Source organism: Marmota flaviventris, chromosome 1 (genome assembly GCF_047511675.1).
Source record: "Marmota flaviventris isolate mMarFla1 chromosome 1, mMarFla1.hap1, whole genome shotgun sequence".
NCBI classification, from domain to species: Eukaryota; Metazoa; Chordata; class Mammalia; order Rodentia; family Sciuridae; genus Marmota; species Marmota flaviventris.
In genome coordinates this window covers 138,953,093-138,973,295 of record NC_092498.1, presented here as the reverse complement: position 1 = coordinate 138,973,295, position 20,203 = coordinate 138,953,093, and the positions used below count along the sequence as shown (strand labels likewise).

Genomic DNA, 20,203 nt, shown 5'->3' with positions numbered 1-20,203 from the left:
ACCCTATCACTGACCCACAGAAGTCATGAGATGACAAATGGACCTTATTGTCTTAAGCCACTAAGTTTGGGGGTAACTTGTTACATAAGAGAGAACTAATGAGCCTTGACTGTCTCCTTCAAACTCTCCATCTTCAGCGAGTAGTAACTATGCCTGGCTCAGCAGGGGCTCAATGAGATCTGTCTAGTGAAAATCAGCTTCAACTAGAACCAAGAGTCTTAACCAGGCATCTCTAGAGCTTGGAAGGAAGGAAGCATAAAGTGCAAGGAGGGAAGAAAAGGAAGGAATCCGTTCACTCTGACCCACTGGGATTTCTTTCCCAGAACTACTTCCAAAGGATTCTCTCAGAAGAAAGGAAGGCGGGTGAAGGCCAGCCCCAGACACAGCAAGCCAGACTCACGGATCTGTACCACACAGCTGGCTCCGGACTCTGGCCCCATTATGTGGCTCCCAACGCACTTGAACTTCTTGCCATCCGACAGCTGGGACAGGTTCAGCAGCTCCATCCCCAGCTCTGACTCCCCCACGATGGCCCCTCCTGGCTCTTCTGTCCACAGGAAGTTAGGGTTAGGGTATCCCCCATCCCAGTGGCAGGTGAGATTCAGTGCCAACGATCCTGACGATCCTGACGGCATCTCTGCCGAGCACTGAGGAGCTGACGGAGGGGGCCCTGCAAAACACAAGGGAGTGAGGACTGAATCGCAGTAGCGGCGGGGCAGGCACTAGGAGCTCCAGAGCCAGGGCCTCTGAGAGGCACCAACTCCAGTGAGTCTACCCTGAAATAGCACAGAGCACGAATTGGTGCCTGTATTAAATCTTTGAGGACCTGGGTCTCATTCATCTTTGCATTTCTCTCCAGCCATGTATGGCTATTTAAATGTAAATTAATTACACAAAATTACAATGTGGATTACAATTAACCACAGGTGACAAAGAGCTGAGCCACAAGCAGAGCATGTCCATGATCACCAAAGTTCTCCTGGATGAGCTGGTCCTAGGCACTGATAGCGGTTGCCTCTGGCCAAGGGAAAATGAAGGACATGAAGTCGCTGGTAGAGACTTATTAATTAGCATATAGAGTCAATATGTATATTTGTTATGCATTGTTGTAGATTTTGTTATATAAATAAACAGAAAAAAAAATTTGAAGCTGAGCATAATGGTGCCCACTACCCAGGAGGCCAAGGCAGGAGGATCACAAGTTTGAGGCCAGCAGTCCTTGGCAACTTAGCAAAACTCTGTCTTTAAATTTAAAAAAAAAGATAGGACGGGGGATGTAGGTCAGTGGTAAAGCACCCTGGGTTCAATCCTCAGTACAAAAAAATAAATAAGAGGACCAGGCATGGTGGTGCCTGATGTAATCCCTGAGGCTCAGGAAGCAGAGGCAGGAGGATTGCGAGTTCAAAGCCAGCCTCAACAATTTATCAAGGCATTAAGCAACTCAGTGAGACCCTGTCTCTAATAAAATACAAAATAGGGCTAGGGAAATGGCCTGAGTTCAATCCCTGGTACCAACATAAATAAGAAATAAGAATTTTGGATTTTTATATTCTTTTATTAATAGACATGTAACATCTACAAGAAAAATTATTGGAAATGTACCAAAATAATACTTTAGATGATTATTTTCTTCTTTATGCTCACCTGTGATTCCTACAAAATTATATACTATAAATGTCATTAATAACAGAGAACATGGAGACCTCTAAAAGCTCTGGATAGGGGTTGGGGATGTAGCTCAGTTGGCAAAGTGCTTGCCTCACATGCACAAGGCCCTGGGTTCAATCCCCAGCATCATAAAAATACAAAATAAAAAGCCTCTCATTTCCTGTCCCGACATTCCCCTTCATTGGCACGGGTTATGAGTGTCCCCGGTATCTCTGCAGTGGTTTGCATCCATGATATTTGTGTACAGGACTGTCGGGTTGGTGGATCCCCATCTCCAAAATGAAGACTCCCAACTGCTGGTTCCTAACAGGGAGCCTGGGGGCTACTGGGAGGCAGGGGACACTTTAAGAGGTAGCACCTAGTGGGAGGCTTTAGGCCCTTCCCCTTCCTGCTGCCAGGAAGTAGAGTCCTCCTCTACTACAGGCTCCCACCATGATAGACTGCACCTCCCCAGGCCCAAACAACAGGGGCCCATCGGCCATGGACCAACACCTCCAAAAATCAACCTTTCCTCTTCATAAGTTGCTTATCCCAGGAATTCGTCACAGTGGTGGGGAGCTGACACAAAACTAGGCGGATGGCTGCAGAACACTGTGAATGTATTACGTGCCAATGTGTCATACATTTTAAAATGCACTGTTAAAAAAGAAGAAGAAAAAAGATTGCCCACAGCTCAGCACTGTCCCTTCTGTGGCTTGCAGGGACTCTCCTGCATCCCTGGTTAGGGGCAAGCATTCAGAAGGGGTAACTCCCCATGTGACAGCAGCAGCCCCAAGGGCAAAGGTGTGTATTGAGAGACCCACAGAGACCATCAGGACCCACCCAGCAGGCGAGGAACGCTGCACAGAGAAAAGGAGGAGGCACGAGATGCTGTCACAGAGGGTGGGGACTCTTACGCACAGTAGACCAGGAGCTCCGTGGTCACCTCTCGCTGTCTCCCGCTGAGCAGGTTCTTGGCCACACAGGTGTAGTTCCCTTGGAGGTTTTGTGACATCAGCAAGAGCGTGAAGCAGTTGACCGTCAGGTTTGTTCCCAAGGACTCCGACCTGACAGGGGTGCTAAAGGACCACTCGACCTCGGGCGGAGGCTGGGAGCCGCTGCTGCAGCTGAAGTCCACCTGGGAGCCCTTGGCAGTGTAGAGGGTGCCGTTGGGGAGGATGCCAGCAGCAGAGATGTTGACCTCGATCTGATAGGGGCCACCTGGGGTGACAGGAGGACAAGGAAGGCAGGCATCACTGAGCATGTGGTTGAGCTCCTGGCAGGCTCTAACAGACACAGAAGTGATCCGCTACTAGATTCCAGGTGTTTTCCTTGAGTTGGGGGTCATGCTAAATTGCCTAGGCTGGCTTTGAACTTGCAATCCTCCTGCTCCAGCCTCCTGAGGAGCTGGGATTACGGGTGTGTGCCACAGGGCAGAGGAGAAGCCAGTATCTACCGAATATTGACAATGTAGCAAATGACACTCTCATTTAATCCTGGATGACTGTGAGAGTTATTGGCAGAATAAGCCCTTAGACAAAGAAGAAAAATATAAATTGTATCCCTTTAAAAAAAAATCACAGCACGTGGGAAGGATAGCTGTGCAGAAAAGAATTAACACACAAAGCCTGGCTGCTCCCTGCCACACTGTTGGCTGGGCTGGCCTGGCTGAGTCCGGAACCTGGATGTGAGAGGGTCCCAGGGACCCACCCATCCCTGAGCTCAGCTTCCACAGTACAACGGGGCTCTGCTGAACACCTGGTCTCCCTCTGGGACTCTGGGATTTGGGTGCAGGGTAGGCAGACCAGCCCCCACTAAAAATCCCTGGGCCCTGGGGCTCCAGGGAGATCATCTGGTGGGCATCTGACGCATGTCAGGATGGAAGAGTATCCTGCGCCACTCTGTTAGGAGAGGTGGAAGCTCTTGCCTGGAGTCCCTGGTTTTCATGTCACGTGCTTCCCCCTCTCCTAATGCCACTTTGTATTCTTCCACGGTGACAAGTCATTCTACACACTGAGTTCTGTGAGTTCTACTGGGGGTGGCTTTGGGGACTCCCTGAGTACCACACGGAAAAGAAAGCAACGTTGGTTCCAAGCCTAACTTGAAACCTCACTCACTAGCTGTGTGGCTTTGGGCCAACGACTTGCCCTCTCTCAGCCTCCGTTTCCCCATCTGTAAAAGGGGGTGATGGCGATATCGATGCCACAGCATTGTGCCCGTTGAGTGAGCGAGCACGGTGGAGGACGCAGAAGAGAGTGGCCTGTGGGGAGCACTGGAAAAGCTGCCAGGTCTTGTCGGGGTCCCCCTCACGTTTCTGAATCTCTTTCTTTTCCCTGGAAATGCTGCCTGCTGCCGTGCCCAGGGCACCTAAGACGGACCCTTTGATGGAAAGAAGGTCTGCCACCTGGAGGGTAGCCCCGTGGTGGAGCAAGTGCCCAGCATGTGGGAGGCCCAGGGTTCCATCCCCGGCATCAAAAGGAAAAAAGAAGAAGGAGGGGAAGAGGAAGATGGAGGTGGCTCATCTGCAGAGACCTAGAATTATTTGTCAATTAGAAAATTTTTAAAAAGATGGTATCTAACAGTTGCTCGTACCAAAATAACATCATGTGCTCCCTCTCCCAGAGACAGTATCTTTTAAAAAGAACATTCCAGAAAGGGCAACTTGACAAAGGAATAAATCTACGGTTGTAGAATTCTGAGCAGAACTAGGCCAGTGAGAAACTTGTGGGAGGTTTTCCCACAGAGAGAGCCCCTCAGAGCAAGCGCCTACTTTAGCACATCCTGTTTCCCTGAGGCCACTGTGTGACTATAGAAATGGTGGGTCTGCAAGGACAGCACTCTTGACAATATGCTTGTCAGGCTGGGGCTGGCTGGGCATAATGGCACACGCCTGTAATCCCAGCCACTTGGGAGGCTGAGGCAGGAGGATGGTAAGTTGGAGGCCAGCCTTAGCAACTTAGTGAGGCCCTAAGCAGCTTAGCGAGACCCTGTCTCAAAATGAAAAATAGGGCTGGGGTGGTGACTCAGTGGTAGAGTGCTTGCCTAGCATGCTGTGAGTCACTGGGTTCAATCCCAGGCACCACATAAAAATAAACAAATAAACAAAGGTATTGTGTCCATCTACAACTAAAAAAATTTTCCAAAGAAAAAGAAAAAAAAAAGTCTGGGGATGTGGATGGGTGGTAAAGTGCCTCTGGGTTCAATCCCCAGAACCAAACCAAGCGAAACAAAACAGGGGCTGGCTCCAAACGCTGCAGGGGACCTGCTAGAGTCATTCACTTCCCACAGAGGGTCTGGGGACAGGACTGTACTGAGCCAGAGGTGCTCAGGTGCCTCCTCCCCAGTTACTGGTGAGTGGTTAGGGACGTGGCTAGTTGGTTAGGTATGTGGACCAGCAGGTCCCAGGGTGTGCCTGAGGCTGGCGGGCATCCAGATAAGCACAGAGCACCTCTGAGCACAGTGGCCAACGCCTAGGCCAGCAGAGGTAATGTGACTCAGACTCATCGACGGGGTCTTCCAAATGGTGATCTGGGGGCCCCAGAGGCTTAATAATGGATAGTGTGGACCCCCAGAAACCAGCTGGGAGGGACCTTGGACCTGCACAGTTCTCAGCAAGAAATGGAGTTGGTTACAGTGAATGAGAAGGATTTAAAAAAAAAAAAAAAAATCAAAGAAGAACCCAAAGGACCTCTGAATCATGGAGTTTTCCCAGAGCACGGCTCACCTATCAAGCCCTTAGGCGAGTCTGCTTTCTTGAAGGAGGCTGACAGCACCCTCCCGATTCCCTGGGGACCTTCCTCTGCCCTCCCTTAATACACAGGAGCGGGTATGGGCTAAGGATCTCCTATTCAAAATGCTCGGGACCAGAAGTATTTCAGATTTGGGGGTTTTTCCAGAGTTTGGAATATTGGCACGGGCTTGTTGGTGGAACATCTCCTATCTAAAACTCTGAAACTTTGGGAGTGTCATGTCATGCTCAAAGTTTCAGACTTTTTTTTTTCTTTTTTGTACCAGAGATTGAACTCAGGGGCACTCAACCACCGAGCCCCATCCCCAGCCCTATTTTGTATTTTATTTAGAGACAGGGTCTCACTGAGCTGCTTAACACCTCACTTTTGCTGAGGCTGGCTTTGAACTCACGATCCTCCTGCCTCAGCCTCCCAAACTGCTGGAATTACAGGCGAGTGCTACCAAGCCCAGCAAGTTTCTGATATTAGAGAATTTTCTATTGCAGATTTTCAGACTAAGGATGCTTAACCCAAACAAACTTCCTTCCCGCCTCTTCTGGCTGCACCCAAAAATCCCTAAACAGCAACCACCAACCTTTTTTGCTTACAGAGTCACGGTAGCGGTCATTCAGAAAGACAGATAGATGGGGGAGGAAACGAAAATAAAAAGGCAAATAAATAAAAATCCGTAGTAGTTACAGAGGTCCAACATCTCATAATGGCCGTGGTCACCATCGGGGACAGATCTTAGCTCACTTTCCCATGGATGCCTTTGCCTAGTGACTACGAGCTTGTGCTCTGAATTCACACTGACTGGGCAGGAATCTTGCCGACTTAGAGATGGACAATTTGGACAAGCCCATCCCCCTCATTCTCACTTTCCTGTCCTCCCTGTAAAATGAAAAAAACACTAATAATTCCTTGGGTTGTTGAAGAGTTCAGTAAGATAACATAAGCAGAGTCTGGTTAACAGCCAGCAATAGATTGATTCTAGAACAGGGTCAGAAAAATGATAGCCCCCCCCTCCCGCCCCGTTTTCCTATGGCCTCTGAGTTAAGAGTACTTTTTACTGATGAACACTTGCAATCAATTTAATGAGAAAACTATTTAAACATTTCAATTAAAAAGTTGGGGATGGGCCAGGCACGATGAAGCACACCCATAATCCCAGTGGCCTGGGAGGCTGAGGCAGGAGGACGGTGAGTTCAAAGCCAGCCTCAGCAACTTAGCAAGGCGCTAAGTAACTCAGTGAGACCCTGTCTCTAAATAAAAAGTTTTAAAAAAGGGCTGGGGATGTGGCTCAGTGGTTAAATGCCCCCTGGGTTCAATTCCTCGTACAAAAAAAAAAAGTTGGGTACTGTTGCTCATGACTGTAATCCCAGCACCTCGGGAGACTGAAGCAAAAGGATCACAAGTTCAAGACCAGCCTCCACAATTTGCTGATACCCTGAGCAACTTAGTGAGAGCCTATCTAAGTAAAAAATTAAAAGGGCTGAGGATAGGGAGAAGTGATAGAGGGTCCCTGCGCTCAATCCCTCATACCACAAAAGAGGGGGGTAAAAAAGTATTGTTACTGTGTTTTGAGTCTTGTCAGAAAAAAAAATCTGTTTTGTTTCTTACATGTACCTTTAATTTTGCCCATGAGGTCTAAAAGTTTTACTGGGTGGTCCTCTACAGAAAAAGCTTGGCGGGTGGTGCTCAGGAACCATCTACCGCTGCTTCCTGTCCTCCACTGCCATCCTTGACATCGGGACCCCATTCTCTTCTTCCCCACCCTGACGACAGGTTGGCCCATCAAGGGTCCCACAGAGGTCAACCTCTGTCTCCTGGGTTCCCTTGGTAACAGCAGAGTCCAGCTATTTACTCTTCAGTACCAGCATTTTTATTTGAAAACAACCTAAGAATATTATGTGTGTATGAATATATAACAAAGAATCCCACTGTTATGTATAATTATGGTAGACCAATAAAAAAAATTAAAAATAACATAAAAAGAATATATCATACAGTCTCTGCTCACCAGGGACGTAGCTGTAGTTCTACGCGGGATAAGATCCTCGGGAAAATTTACAGAGATGATTTTGGTATCACTCTTATAGGCAAAAGTAACAACCCCACTTCCTGTGACTGTCAAGGTCATTTCAAAAGCCCAACACAGAGGTCTCAGCTCCTCGTGAGCACCCATCTCTGCTCTAAACCCAAACCAATCAATCCTTTGGGCAAGAATCTCCCCGCCTGCTGGCTGGAAGGACCACTTCTCCTTGGTGGATCCAACATTCCCTTTCCCAAGACCCTAAGCCAGATACTCCCTCTCTGGGAAGATTGTCAGGAAGGTCATTTGGTGGAGCAGACGGGAGCACTTCCTGTTCCCCATCCTCCGCTAAATCCTTCGGGGGCTCTTAGATTGATAAAAACCAGTTTCTTGGCCCTGCGTGGTGGCACCCGCCTGTCATCCCAGTGACTCAGGAGGCTGAGGCAGGAGGATCATGCATTCAAAGCCAGCCTCAGCAACTCCTCGAGACCCTGTCTCTAAATAAAATACAAAAAATAATAATAATAATTCTGGGATGTGGCTCAGTGGTTACGCACCTGTGGGTTCAATCCCTGGTCCTCAAAAAAAAAAAAAAGTCTCCTCACTGTCCTTGTGTCCACCGGTTCAGATGTCCCCATTTGGTAGCTTGAGAAAAGACACAGAAGAGCCGGGCATCCTGAACCACGAAACAATGGCCAGGCTCCCCAAATGGGTCACTATCAAGAAGGAATCCCAAAGCCTACCAGGGTGTGCGAGATCTCTGCTCCCCACTTCATCCCTCCCCACTCTTCACAGGTCAGCTGCACTGACCCCAAACCCCCATCAACACGGAGGCAGGGATGGGGGCGAAAATCCACGAATCAGAGCCTCAGAGTCCTGAGCAGGGTGGGCCAGGGGCTTTGGCACCTTAGGAGCAGAGACCCCGTCCTGATGCCACATTCTTCAACCCCACCTTTAAATTCTCAGGTAGCACCACAGATCCTTTTGTCCCAGGATGACTGACCAAATCCTATTGCAGACGCCCACTCCGGGAAGGTCAGATGCCCCAGGCCTGTCGAACACCTGACCCCAGAGGCACCACCCCCGCCCCCTCCACTGACTGATACACTGAGGTCCAGTGGCTGGGGGAGAAGCCTGCCAGGCCTCACACAGCGGGCTTTGTGCCTCTGCCCTTCTCTGTCCTCTCACACGTTCAAGGTCACTGACAGACAATAACTTGACACATCTTGGAATTTTCTCCCTACCTTCCAAGGCCACATCAGAATGTTTCCAAACTTTTGTCTTGAGGAGAAGGAAGATAATGTGACCAAGTTATCAACTACGTCACCGCCAAGATGGAAAATGCAAAGACGGGCCCTGACTCACCGCCAGCCCTGTTCCAAAGGCCTAGATGCCAACTGGTTGTTGGGATCCTCAGACGCATCCTCCCCCAGGACCCCAAGAACACAGCCAAGTACACACTGGGTGCTAGGGCCTGGGAAAGTTCATCCCAGAACTTGCCCAGGGGGCCGCCATTTGTGATCAGGTTCCATCATGAGGTTGGAGGCACTCAAGGGACTTTGTCACAAAAACAACAGCCAGTGCATCCGCCGTTGGAACCCAGGCAGCTGGACCTCGAGCAGATGTTCTCAGCTGCTCAGCCAGCCACTGTCCTTCCAGATAGCAGCTGGATCAACCTTAACCCACATTCCAAAATGTCCTATGCAAAAATGAGGGCCAAGCTGCAATGAGAGATGCCAAGTCCTGAGGAGCAGGAAGAGGCTCCCGATGCCTGGATGGGGGGTCCGGTGCTTTTCCCAGGACTCCTCCCCCCATGGAAAGGGGACAGGAGCGTGATCACAGGCACCATATGGCGTCTGTGCCCAGTTTTCACAAGCAAGCAGCGCATCAGACAGGAGTCCGTGTATTTCCAAAGAAGAAGCTTTTACAAGACAAATTGACTGCAGCAACTCGGCCCCGCAGAGGGCTTCCTTCAGTTAGGGCAAAGTGTCATTAGCATACAGTGACATAATTTAAAAAATGTTAAGTGTGTTTTCACAGTAATAAGGTCTTGCATTTATCTCTCTGCAGGGCAATAATGAAACCAAACCATCCTCCAATAAACTTAGTCAATGATCAACAAATTAATGCCAGATTGATTTATTATAGACTGGAGAGAAGGATTACAAGACATTGTCATGACACCTCACTCCTCTGTGGCCACAGAGAAGACATTTACTAATGAGACCGGCCTGAAGGACGCAGTCGTCATAGCCATGCAGGGTGAGGGAAGGCGCGGCTCTTGCCTAAGGGCTCACCGTGGCCACCACAAGGAGCTGGGCCACATCGGTGACAGCTGTTGATAAAGCCACATTCATGCCTGACCACTCAGGAATTCACCTGTGGCCTCCAGACTGAGAAACCCCGCTCATGGAGTCCCCCATCCAGGAGCAGCAGCAGAAGCCAGAGGCCACCTAAAAACCAAATACTGTCCTTGAGACCCCACTGTCCTTCAGACCCCAAAAGTCCTGCGTGTCTGCCTTTGGGGTACTTTCACTAAGATCACTGCCACCACTCTGGTTCAGGGCACCAACATCTCATTCCTCTGAGTGGCTCCCTGTTTTTGATTTATCAGGTCCTCTTGGGACCACACACTACATTCTCCCTGCGGATGCCAAATGACACGGTGCTCCAGCTTGAAGCTCCAGCTGTTTCTCCCACATCCAGAAAAAAAACCACCTAACTCCTGACCAAGGGGATTAGGTTCCCAGGGCTGCCTAACCAAAGACCGCAAAGAAACTCCCCAGTTCTGCAGGCTGGAGTCGGAAATCAAGGTGTGGCAGGACCCCACTCCCTCTAGGCTTGAGGAGGGTCCTGTCCTGCTCTTTGCTGACTTCCACTGGGGGCCATCCATCCTCGGTGCTCCTTTGGGCTTCGTAGCTTCTGCCCGGGTCGTTATAGGACAGTCCCCAAGTGTCTCTGTCTACACTGCTTTTCCCCTTCTCATGAGGATGCTGGTCACTGGGTTAAAACCCACCCCAACAACCTCATCTTAACTTGATTACATCTGCAAAGACCCTATTTTCAAAAGGGTAGCATTTCAAAAGGGTACCCGAGGTTAAGACTTCAACCTATCTTTTAGGGGGACCTAATTCCACCAATAACACCAGTCCCACCTGGTCCCACCTGGTCCCACATGGTCTCATGTGGCCTCCCACACCCCACCCTGGCATGCTCCCCACCCATGGATGCACCAGGCTGCACCAGGCTGCACCCAGCCTGTCTCTGATGTTCAGAATGTTCCCTCCTCTTGTCCTTGCATGGCTGGGTTCCACTTACCAAGCAGCTTCAACGTCACTCCAAAATGCCTGTGACCAGAAGTGTTGCAGATTTCAGAGTTTGATGGATTTTGGAATATTGGCATAGACTTTATCAGTTGGACATTCTTAATCCAAAATCTGGATTGGGATTTTAGATTTTCAGATTAGCAATGGTTAAGCAAAGCCTCCAAAGAGCCCCTATTTTTTTTCCCGGGGTGCTGGTGATCCAACTCAGGGTCTTCTGCCAGGCAAAGCCTCCACTCCTGAGCCACCTTCCCAGTCGCCCAAAGCTGCTTTCTAACTTCTCCATCCAAGCCTCTCAGTTCTTCTCTGCAAGACCCCTCCTCTCACACCACCTGCCTCGGGTGTTTGTTTTGTCCCCCTTGGGGCTTCCAGCCGAATGAGGAAGGGACCTTGTTGGCCCAGAGCCTTGAATGGTGCCGGGCATCTGGCTCTCCACAAGAACATGTGGAATAAAGGAATCAATTCTTTATTTACAGGTAAAGAAACTTGGGTCCAGATCAATAAAGTGATCACATGGACTTTCTACTGAACTAGACAACCTGGACATAGGGCAGAGTGTCCCTCTAAACCAGTGACCAGCAAATGTTCTCTCTAAAGGGCCAGAGAGCAGATACGTCAGGCCTCGCGGGAGGGCCATGGGATCTGTCACAGCAGCTCAGCTCGGCCCCTGAAGCCACACAGGAAGAGATGACAGCTAAATGAACGAACGAGGCTCCGTGCCCACAAACCTGACTTACAGATACTCAAATGTGAATTTTGTTTTAATTCTTGTTTTGACTTTTTCTGACCAATTAGAAGTGTAAAAAAATGTCCAGCTACTTGGGAGGCTAAAATGGGAGGATCTCAAGTTCAAAGCCATCCTGTGCAACTTGGGCCTGGTCTCAAAATGTAAAACCTTAGCTACTTTAACATAAAATAAAATGAAAGCATCAAAAAAAAAAATTCAGAGATTACAGGTCATATAGAAATCCTATGGGCTGTTGCTGGTCAGCAGATGGGGCCCACAGCTGGAGATGGCAGATTCCTGCTCTAAATTTCCATGTATATATCAGAAGACAGGAAGGACTGTTTGAGGAAAGCGTGGTAAGTCAGGGCACCTGTGCCAAACCTGGCACTTAGCACCTTAGCCGAGGAGCACTCGCTCCACCTGACGGGGGCAGGCAACATCTTATCCCCAAATAACAAATGCAGAGAATTGAAGCTCAGAGATGTTAAGCTGCTTCCTCCAGGTGACAGAGAACCAACGTGGTGGCTTTAAGACAGGAATTCAGACCATCAATGCTGTGAGCAAGGATGATTTTAATAACAACTTAAAAATAACAGCTAATATGCCAGGAGCCACTTGAAGCACTGAAGTCTGTCTGTACAGCAATTTTATGGGGCAGGGATTCTTTTTAGCCCCTCCTTACAGGTGAGGAAATACAGGTGTGAGTCAGATTGCAAGTGGCAGAGCCCAGATTGAAGTCCGGGCCATCTCAGAGGAACTGAACAGGCACTTCACAGAAGAAGAAATATGATTGGTCAACAAATATATGAAAAAGCATCAACATCTCTAGCAATTAGAGAAATGCAAATTAAAACTATGCTGAGATTCCATCTCATCCTAGTCAGAATGGCAGTTATCAAGAACACAAGTAACAAATTCTGGCAAGAATGTGGGGGGAAGGCACACTCATACATTGCTGGTGGGACTGCAAATTGGTGCAACCACTCTGGAAAGCAGTATAGAGATTCCTCAGAAAACTTGGAATGGAACCACCATTTGACCCAGTTATCTCCTCAGTATATACCCAAAGGACTTAAAATCAGCATACTACAGTGACACAGCCACATCAATATTTATAGCAGCTCAATTCACAATGGCTAAGCTATGGGACCACCTAGGTGCCCTTCAATAGATGAATGAATAAAGAAAATGTGGTTTATATACACAATGGAATATTACTCAACCATAAAGGATGATATTATGGCAATTCTGGTAAACGGCTGGAATTGGAGTCTATGTTGCTAAGCGAAATAAGCCAATCCCAAAAAACCAAAGGCTGTATGTTCTTTTGATACGCAGATGCTGACACACAATAAGGAGGGGTGGGAAGAACAGAAGTTCATTGGATTAGACAAAGGGGAGTGAAGGGAAGGGAGGGGGAATGGGAACAGGAAAAACAGTAGAATAAATGGGACAGAACCTTCCTATGCTTATATATGAATACACAACCAGTGTATCCCCACATCAGGTCCAACCACAAGAATGGGAAGTTACACTCCATGTATGTATGATATTTCAAAATATCCTTTACTGTCATGTACATCTAAAAAGAATTTAAAAGAAGAAGAAGAAGAAAGAAAGAAAGCCAGGCGCGGTGGTGCACGCCTGTAATCCCAGCAGCTTGGGAGGCTGGGGCAGGAGGATCATGGGTTCAAAGCCAGCCTCAGCAAAAGTGAGGCCCTAAGCAATTCAGTGGGACCCTGTCTCTAAATAAAATACAAAATAGGGCTGGGGATGTGGCTCACTGGTGGAGTGCCCCTGAGTTCAATCCCTGGTACCAGGGGAAAAAAAAAGAAGAAGGAAAAGAAAAAGAAATAAATCCAACCACCCTATACCAAAGCCTATGGTGTTGGCCAGGCCTCCTCCCATCCAAGGCCTCGGGTGCCTTGCCACTGCCGCCCTGCAGGCCCCCCACCCCACAGGCCCCACTTACTGGCCACCTTCAGCTGCACAGGGAACCACCTTGTCTCATTGAGGGCCTCCTCCTGGCAGGTGTAGCTGCCCTCGTCCTGCAGGCTCAGCGCCTCGATGTGCAGGGAACTGCTGCTCACTAGAGAGAAGCGAGGCTGGCTGGGCAGGAGGCTGGAATTGGAGGAGAGAAGGAAGACGGGCTCCGAGTCGTTCCGGTACCAGGTCACCAGGCCCCTGGGTCCCGAGAAATTGCCGCAGTGCAGAGTAACGTTCTCGTGAACTTCACCAACGACAACAGCCTCCAGTCCTGCGACAAGAAAGTGCAGGCCATCAGCATCTTCTGGATCTCTGAACAACCTCCTTTTGTTTGATCCCAGGGATTGAACTCAGGGGCACTAGACCACTGAGCCACGTCCCCAGCCCTAGTTTGCATTTTATTTAGAGACAGGGTCTCACTGAGTTGCTCAGCACCTCACCGTTGCTGAGGTTGGCTTTGAACTCTCGATCCTCCTGCCTCAGCCTCCCGAGCTGCTGGGATTACAGGCTGAATAATCCCCTCCCCCCCTTTTTTTTAAAGAGAGAGGGAGAGAGAGAATTTTAATATGTATTTTTTAGTTTTCGGTGGACACAACATCTTTGTATGTGGTGCTGAGGATCGAACCCAGGCCGCACGCATGCCAGGCGAGCGCTACCACTTGAGCCACATCCCCAGCCCCAACAATCCCCTTTTTTGGACAGTCCCTGATCATTAGGGGTTTTTAGAAAATCACAAGTGAGTTTTTTTGTTTGTTTGTTTGTTTGTTTGGTACTGGGCATTGAACCAAGCAAGGGGTACTTAACCACTGAGACTGGCTTTGAACTCGTAATCCTCCACATCCTCCACATCCCCAGCCCTTTTTATTTTTTATTTTGAGACAGGTTTTCACTCAGTTGCTGCCTCACTAAACTGCTGAGGCTGGCTTTGAACTTTCGATCCTCCTGCCTCGGCCTCCAGAGTTGTTAGGATTACAGGCATCCGTCACCACACCTCTCTACGTGTGGGTTTTTATGGTGCCATAACACACAGAGCCCAGACTGTGTCAGGATTCATGGCCAGTCACTGACATTAATAAACTTGGGGTTCACAAACACAGCCCCACTTCCCACCTGCCCTTCACTGTGACACTGAACTCTTGCCCTGGGCTCAGTCATGTGACTTGCTTGGGCTAGTGGGACATTAGCAGATGTGACACAGCAGAGGCTTAAAAAGTGCTTATGTAGGGCTGGGATGGTGGCTCAGTGGCGGAGCGCTTGCTTCATGCGTGGGAAGGCAAGGCACTGGGTTCGATCCTCAGCACCACATAGAAATGAATGAACAAAATAAAGATATTGTGACCATGTATAACTGAAAAAATATTTTTTTTAAAAAAGTGCTTATGTACCATCATTGGAGAAGCGAAAGTCAAAACCACAGTGAGGAGCCACCTCATACCCATCCTGATGGCCACTTTTTATTTAAAAAAAGAAAAAAATACATGCAGCCAGGCATGGGCACACGCCTATAATCCTGGCAACCTGGGAGGCTGGGGGAGGAGGAATTGCAAGTTCAAGACCAGCCTCGGCCATGAGCAAGATCTTGTCTGGAAAAAATTAAAAGGACTGGAGATGAAACTTAGTGGTAAAGCACCCCTAAATTCAATCCCCATACCAAAAAGTAAAAAAAAAAAAAATTAATCAAAACAAAACAAATGTAATGAATTTCAAATAATTTCAGATTTTAAAAAAATGTGTTCAACATGGAAAATTCAGAACCCTTGCACACTCTTGGTTGAGAGCGTAAAATAATTCAGATGCTGTGGAAAACAGTACAGTGGCTCCTTGAAAACTAAAAACTGAGACACCAATTCCACCTCTGGATATGTACCCCAAATAATTGAAAACAGGATCTCAAAAAGATTTTTGTTCACAGCAGCATAAAAGCTAAAAGGTTCATAATACCTAAAAGGTGGGACCCACATGGTGTCCATCAACAGGTGAATGGATAAACAAAATGTGCAATGTTACAGTAGAATATTACTCAGCCTGGAAAAGGAAGCTGGCCTACCACAGTGTGGATGAGCCTTGGGAACAGTATGCTAAGTGAAAGACGCCAGGTCCACAAAAGATCCCCGTGGCTCCACTCACACAGTGAGTCAGAATCATGCTGACAGAAATGGTAATCGCCAGAGGCTGGGCTGGGGGTGACAATGGGGAGCCCTTGCTTCCCAGGTACAGAGTTAGTAACCGAAGGCCAGGGATGTGGCTCAGCGTAGAGTGCTGCCAGCCTGAGTGTGGCCCTGGGCTTGATCCCCAAAACCAGAAGGAAAAAATGTTCTGCAGATGGACAGTGGTGATGGCTGCACATTATCAAGAAACTTAAGTCCACAGGACAAGGACACATCCCACCAGGATGCAGGGGAGGATGACTTCCGTGGTGCAGACCCATCATCTGGATCCTTCCAGCGGAGGCCATTCTAGATTGGCAGCATTACTGTGGCAATAAATAACTGATACAGAACCCACGTGGTTTCATTTGCCCAGAAATCTGGATAGGATGGGTTGGGTTTTGTTCCTGCTACTCTGCTGCTTGCTGTGTCCATCTCAGGTCCAAACAATCCTGTAGTTAAAGCTCTCTGGGAAGCACCCTGCAAGAATGGGCTGAGAGCCAGTGGCTCACACCTGTAATCCCAGCAGTTTGGGAGGCTGAGGCAGGAGGATCACAAGTTCGAGGTCAGCCTCAGCAAACTGTTGAGGCCCTAAGCAATTTAGCCAGACCCTATCTCAAAAAATAAAATATTTTAAAAAGAGCTGGGGATGTGGCTCAGTGGTTAAGTGCCCTTGAGTTCAATCCCTGGTACCAAAAAAAAAAAAAAGGAGCTCACAGACTAGTGGGGAAAAGAGAAAATAAACTGGCGGTTATGATACAGTATGATGAACATGAAGATAAGGGCTCCAAAGTCCTCCAGGGTGTATGTCAGGAAAGGCTCCCTCCAGGAGGCAAACTGAGATCTGACGGACAAGAGGCATCAGCCAGGTAAAGGTGAGGAAGGGGCTCCCAGGTGGAGGGAACAGCATGTTCAAACGCTGGACCAGGAGCAGCAGCCCTCCCCTTGGCCCCAAAGACACCTAAGTCAGAAACCAGGCAGCACTGTTAACAAAGCCCCAGGTGATCCTGATGCCCTTCAAGGAGGACAGGTGCTCAGGGCCACTGATGTGGCCTTAAACTGTCACTACAGAGCAAGAAACAAAAGCAGCCCACTGTGCTAATCTGCCAGCCCCTTCCACAGTCCACAGCCAAATCCAGGGAGCCGCAGGGACAAGAGAAGGAACAGAACCTGCGGGCTGCTCAGTTCCGGGCTGCAGTTCATGAGTGGAGCTAGCCGCAGAGCCTGGTGAATATACTGAAAACACAGAACTGGACACTTTAAACGGTGGGTTTTTATGCAACAGAAATTACTTCTATAAAGCTGCTATAAAACAAACCACCACCTGCCTCTGGGAACCCTCCCACTTATGAAAGAAAAGAGTAAGCTACATTGTGTTTGGCCTCTTGTCTAATCAGGAGGGCCTCCCTTTGGAATACTTCAAGTCCACCTAGAGTCACAGGAAGTCCTGATTCGGACATCACTCCCCAAAGACAGGATGGGGAGGAAAAAAACTAAGCCACTTGCTGAAAGGCAGAGAATTTCACCTAATTCTAGGTGAGATTCCCAACAGCAGATGAGGGTTTAAGCCCCAGCACCTCAAAAAAAAAAAAAAAAAAAAAAGAAAGAAAGAAAAGAAAAGAAAAAGAAAGAAAGTGAGGATTATTGTTTTCAAGCCACTAGCTGATAGCCCTAGTTCACGGGTGGCAGTCGGCAGTCCCCAGGAGGAGGGGAAGATGGACTGCGGAGTCACAGACACAGCGTGGGGTCCTGGCCTTCAGACCTGCCCCTTCCCCCACTCCCTGGCAAAGGAGTAAAGGAGCCACGGCTTGGAGAAGCCCTGGTGAAACATGAATCTTGGAACTTGAGCTAACTTGGTCTTCTCCTCCAGGGAACAGAAGGACCCGGGAACAAAGGAAGCCATTGGAAGCTGTGTTCCTTCCCCGGCTCTGCCCACTCCATTCCTAACTATCCTGACTGCTGAAGCTGGCGGTAACTTTGCAGGTCAACTAGTCCTGGCTCAGTGGAGAACCGTCCATCATGAGTTAGTGATGCCGGTGGTCTTGAAGAGGGGCTAGTTCACGCCTTATGAGCCCATGCACCCTCATGTTACTGTGAGAAAACGCAATCAATTTTCTTAAATTCCCACCCATGCAAATCGCTGGGAGATGTGGGACAGGCACACAGGTCTTAAGGGTGCCGGGTTCTCTGAGTCCCAGGAATTTACCTTGGTCTCCTGAACTAAGCAGGTGAGAAAACACAGGAACAGTTTGTGCCACTTGAAACCATTCACACCATGTCCAGAGGGGCCCCTGTTGCCCCCAAATCTGCATCAGAACATGGAACACCCCATACCTATCATTGTAGAATTGCAGTCATGCCCAAATAGTTATCTTTTCCAAGCAACTGTTCCCAAGAATGACATGAAATACACTATCCAGGTGACAAACGGAAGAAGCAATCAATGTCGTGGGGAGCTGAGTGTCAGGAGAAAGACAACTTTTTTTCCCGCGAGAGGAATCCCAACTGGAAAAACAATAAAAAATACACCGTGCCCAGGAAGCCCCCTGGTACTACATGCTTAGAGGAAGTGGGTCTGGGTATCACAATAACTGGGAATGGCTGTGAAGGGGGATCCACCTGGGCAGCAGTGGTCACCTCAAAAGCTCATTCATTCCAGCCTAATTTCAGCCCCAGGCCCCAGGCAGTCAAGATCCAGAAAACACTGCAGACAGCTAGGAGCAGGGAATACTACACCATCACCTCTAACTTCTGTCCCTCCTTAGTGACCTAGAGGGACTAGCAGGTAATGTCCTCAACTGAAGTGGGCCAGAAATAAGTTACTACAACAGGTAAAGGTGAAACAAATTTGGGGTCACATGCACTAGAAAAAAGATGAACACTGCTCAGTTCCAAGGGAAGACAGGCCCTTTGCTGCCAAACACTGAGACTTTTCCAGATAAACTGGAAATGCAGATTATGGGAAACATTGTTTTTATGATTGCTAAAAACAAAATGAACTAAAAAATTGATAAGAATCTAACAATTAAGAACTTGGCACACACCTGTAATCCCTGCAGCTCAGGAGGCTGAGGAAGGAGGATCATGAGTTCAAAGCCAGCCTCAGCATCAGCGAGGCGCTTAGCAACTCAGTGAGACCCTGTCTCTAATAACATATTAAAAAGTGCTGGGGATATGGCTCAGTAGTAGTAGAGCGCCCCTGAGTTCAATCCCAGGTACAAAAAAAAAAAAAAAAAAAAAAAGAAGAACTTTTGGCACTTGCTGCTAGGAAGCTCAGGTACAATATAAAATCGCCTCCAGGAACCTGCAAGAGGAGACCAACTGGGCCCGGGAACAGACACTTAGCACTCTTGGCAAAGCACACTGCCCCCTGGCTCCACGTCCTTCCCCTCCACCCATCTCCTCTTCACTTGTAACATTTGGGGCACACAGAAGATATGCATTGGCTGCTGCATTAATTTTTTTCAATCTTTTTACATTCTACATATGTTTGCTAGCAACGCTCTACTCTGTTTTTGTAACAAAACAGAGTGTAGATGCAACAGTTCGGACCTTGTTTGTTTTTCAGTCAGACCTCATCTAAGGGGAAATTTTCAGTAAGTCTGAAATCATTTCAAAATAAAAAGTGTGTTTTTAGGGAAAAGAGTGAGGAAGGCAGGCACGGCTTCCTCCGCCCTAGTGGGCACAGGTAGGCTTGCAAGGGCGTGTGGGGAAATCCACAGGTTACAGGTGTAAGGCCAGAGCAACCTTGGGGACAGGGAGGGCAGGAAGACGGGGACCCCGCCTGCGGCGCGCGCCTGGGTACAGCAGGTAAACCCAGAACGCGAATGGACACCGACGTTCTAGGAACTCAGTGAATAAGCCACTTCCCCGTCTACACGCGCCCTCCCTTCCCCATGCCCCTCGGCAGGCCGGCTGCCCACCGGGAGCCCGGGGAAGTCTCGCCCTCCTTCCTGCAAAGAGCCCAGCCAAGAGCAGGAAACCCGAGACCCTCCCGGGCGGCCCGGCGGGGTCTCCGCGAGCTGGGTCCCCGCCGCTCCCCCTCGGCTGCCGGGGAGAAGTCAACTTTTCCCTTCCGATCGCGGCCCCTCACCTGCGGTGACCCAGCGGGCCAGCAGCGCCCCGAGGCAGAGGAGGACGCGGGGCTCGCGCGCCCGGCCGCCCGCGGCCATCTCGCCCCAGATCCGAGATCAGGAAACGCAGGCTCCGGCCGGTGCGCGCCCAGGGCCCCGGCCCCGGGTGCCGAGCGCTCGTCCCGCGTCCCCCGGCGGCGGCCCCGAGGATGCCCGGGGAGCGCGGCGGCGGCGAGAGGAGAGGGCGCCCCGCCCTGCCCGCAGCGCGCTCGGCGGGCGGAAAACAGCGGCGGCGCGGGTGCCTCCCGCCTCCCATCCAGGCGGGAGCCCGACTTCCTCCACCTTGGCCGGGAGGAGGGCTTTATGCAAAGGGCGCGCCGGGCCGTCCGCGGGCAGGGCCGGGGGAGGAACGCGAAGCTGGGCCCTCCCCGAGGCCACTCGGCCCGGGACAGCCGCCGTCTGGAGTGGCGGGGACACTGGGCCGGACGAGCCCTGCAGCTGCCGCAGGACGCACCCCGCCCGGAGCAGCGCGGCGAGCCG

General features: G+C 49.6%; 1 protein-coding gene across 1 annotated transcript in view; it reads right to left on the bottom strand.

Annotated features, from left to right (window-relative positions):
- Positions 1–19,986, bottom strand: part of Vsig10 (V-set and immunoglobulin domain containing 10) — a 32,677-nt gene extending 12,691 nt beyond the window's left edge. Inside the window, exons 1-4 of the mRNA XM_027949105.2 lie at positions 19,684–19,986; positions 13,430–13,714; positions 2,569–2,868; positions 401–670 (exon numbers count right to left, since the gene is read on the bottom strand). Coding sequence (XP_027804906.2) covers positions 401–670; positions 2,569–2,868; positions 13,430–13,714; positions 19,684–19,762 — 934 coding nt within the window. The 5' untranslated portion in view covers positions 19,763–19,986. The remainder of the gene's footprint in view (positions 1–400; positions 671–2,568; positions 2,869–13,429; positions 13,715–19,683) is intronic.
- Between the last annotated feature and the right edge of the window lie 217 nt (positions 19,987–20,203).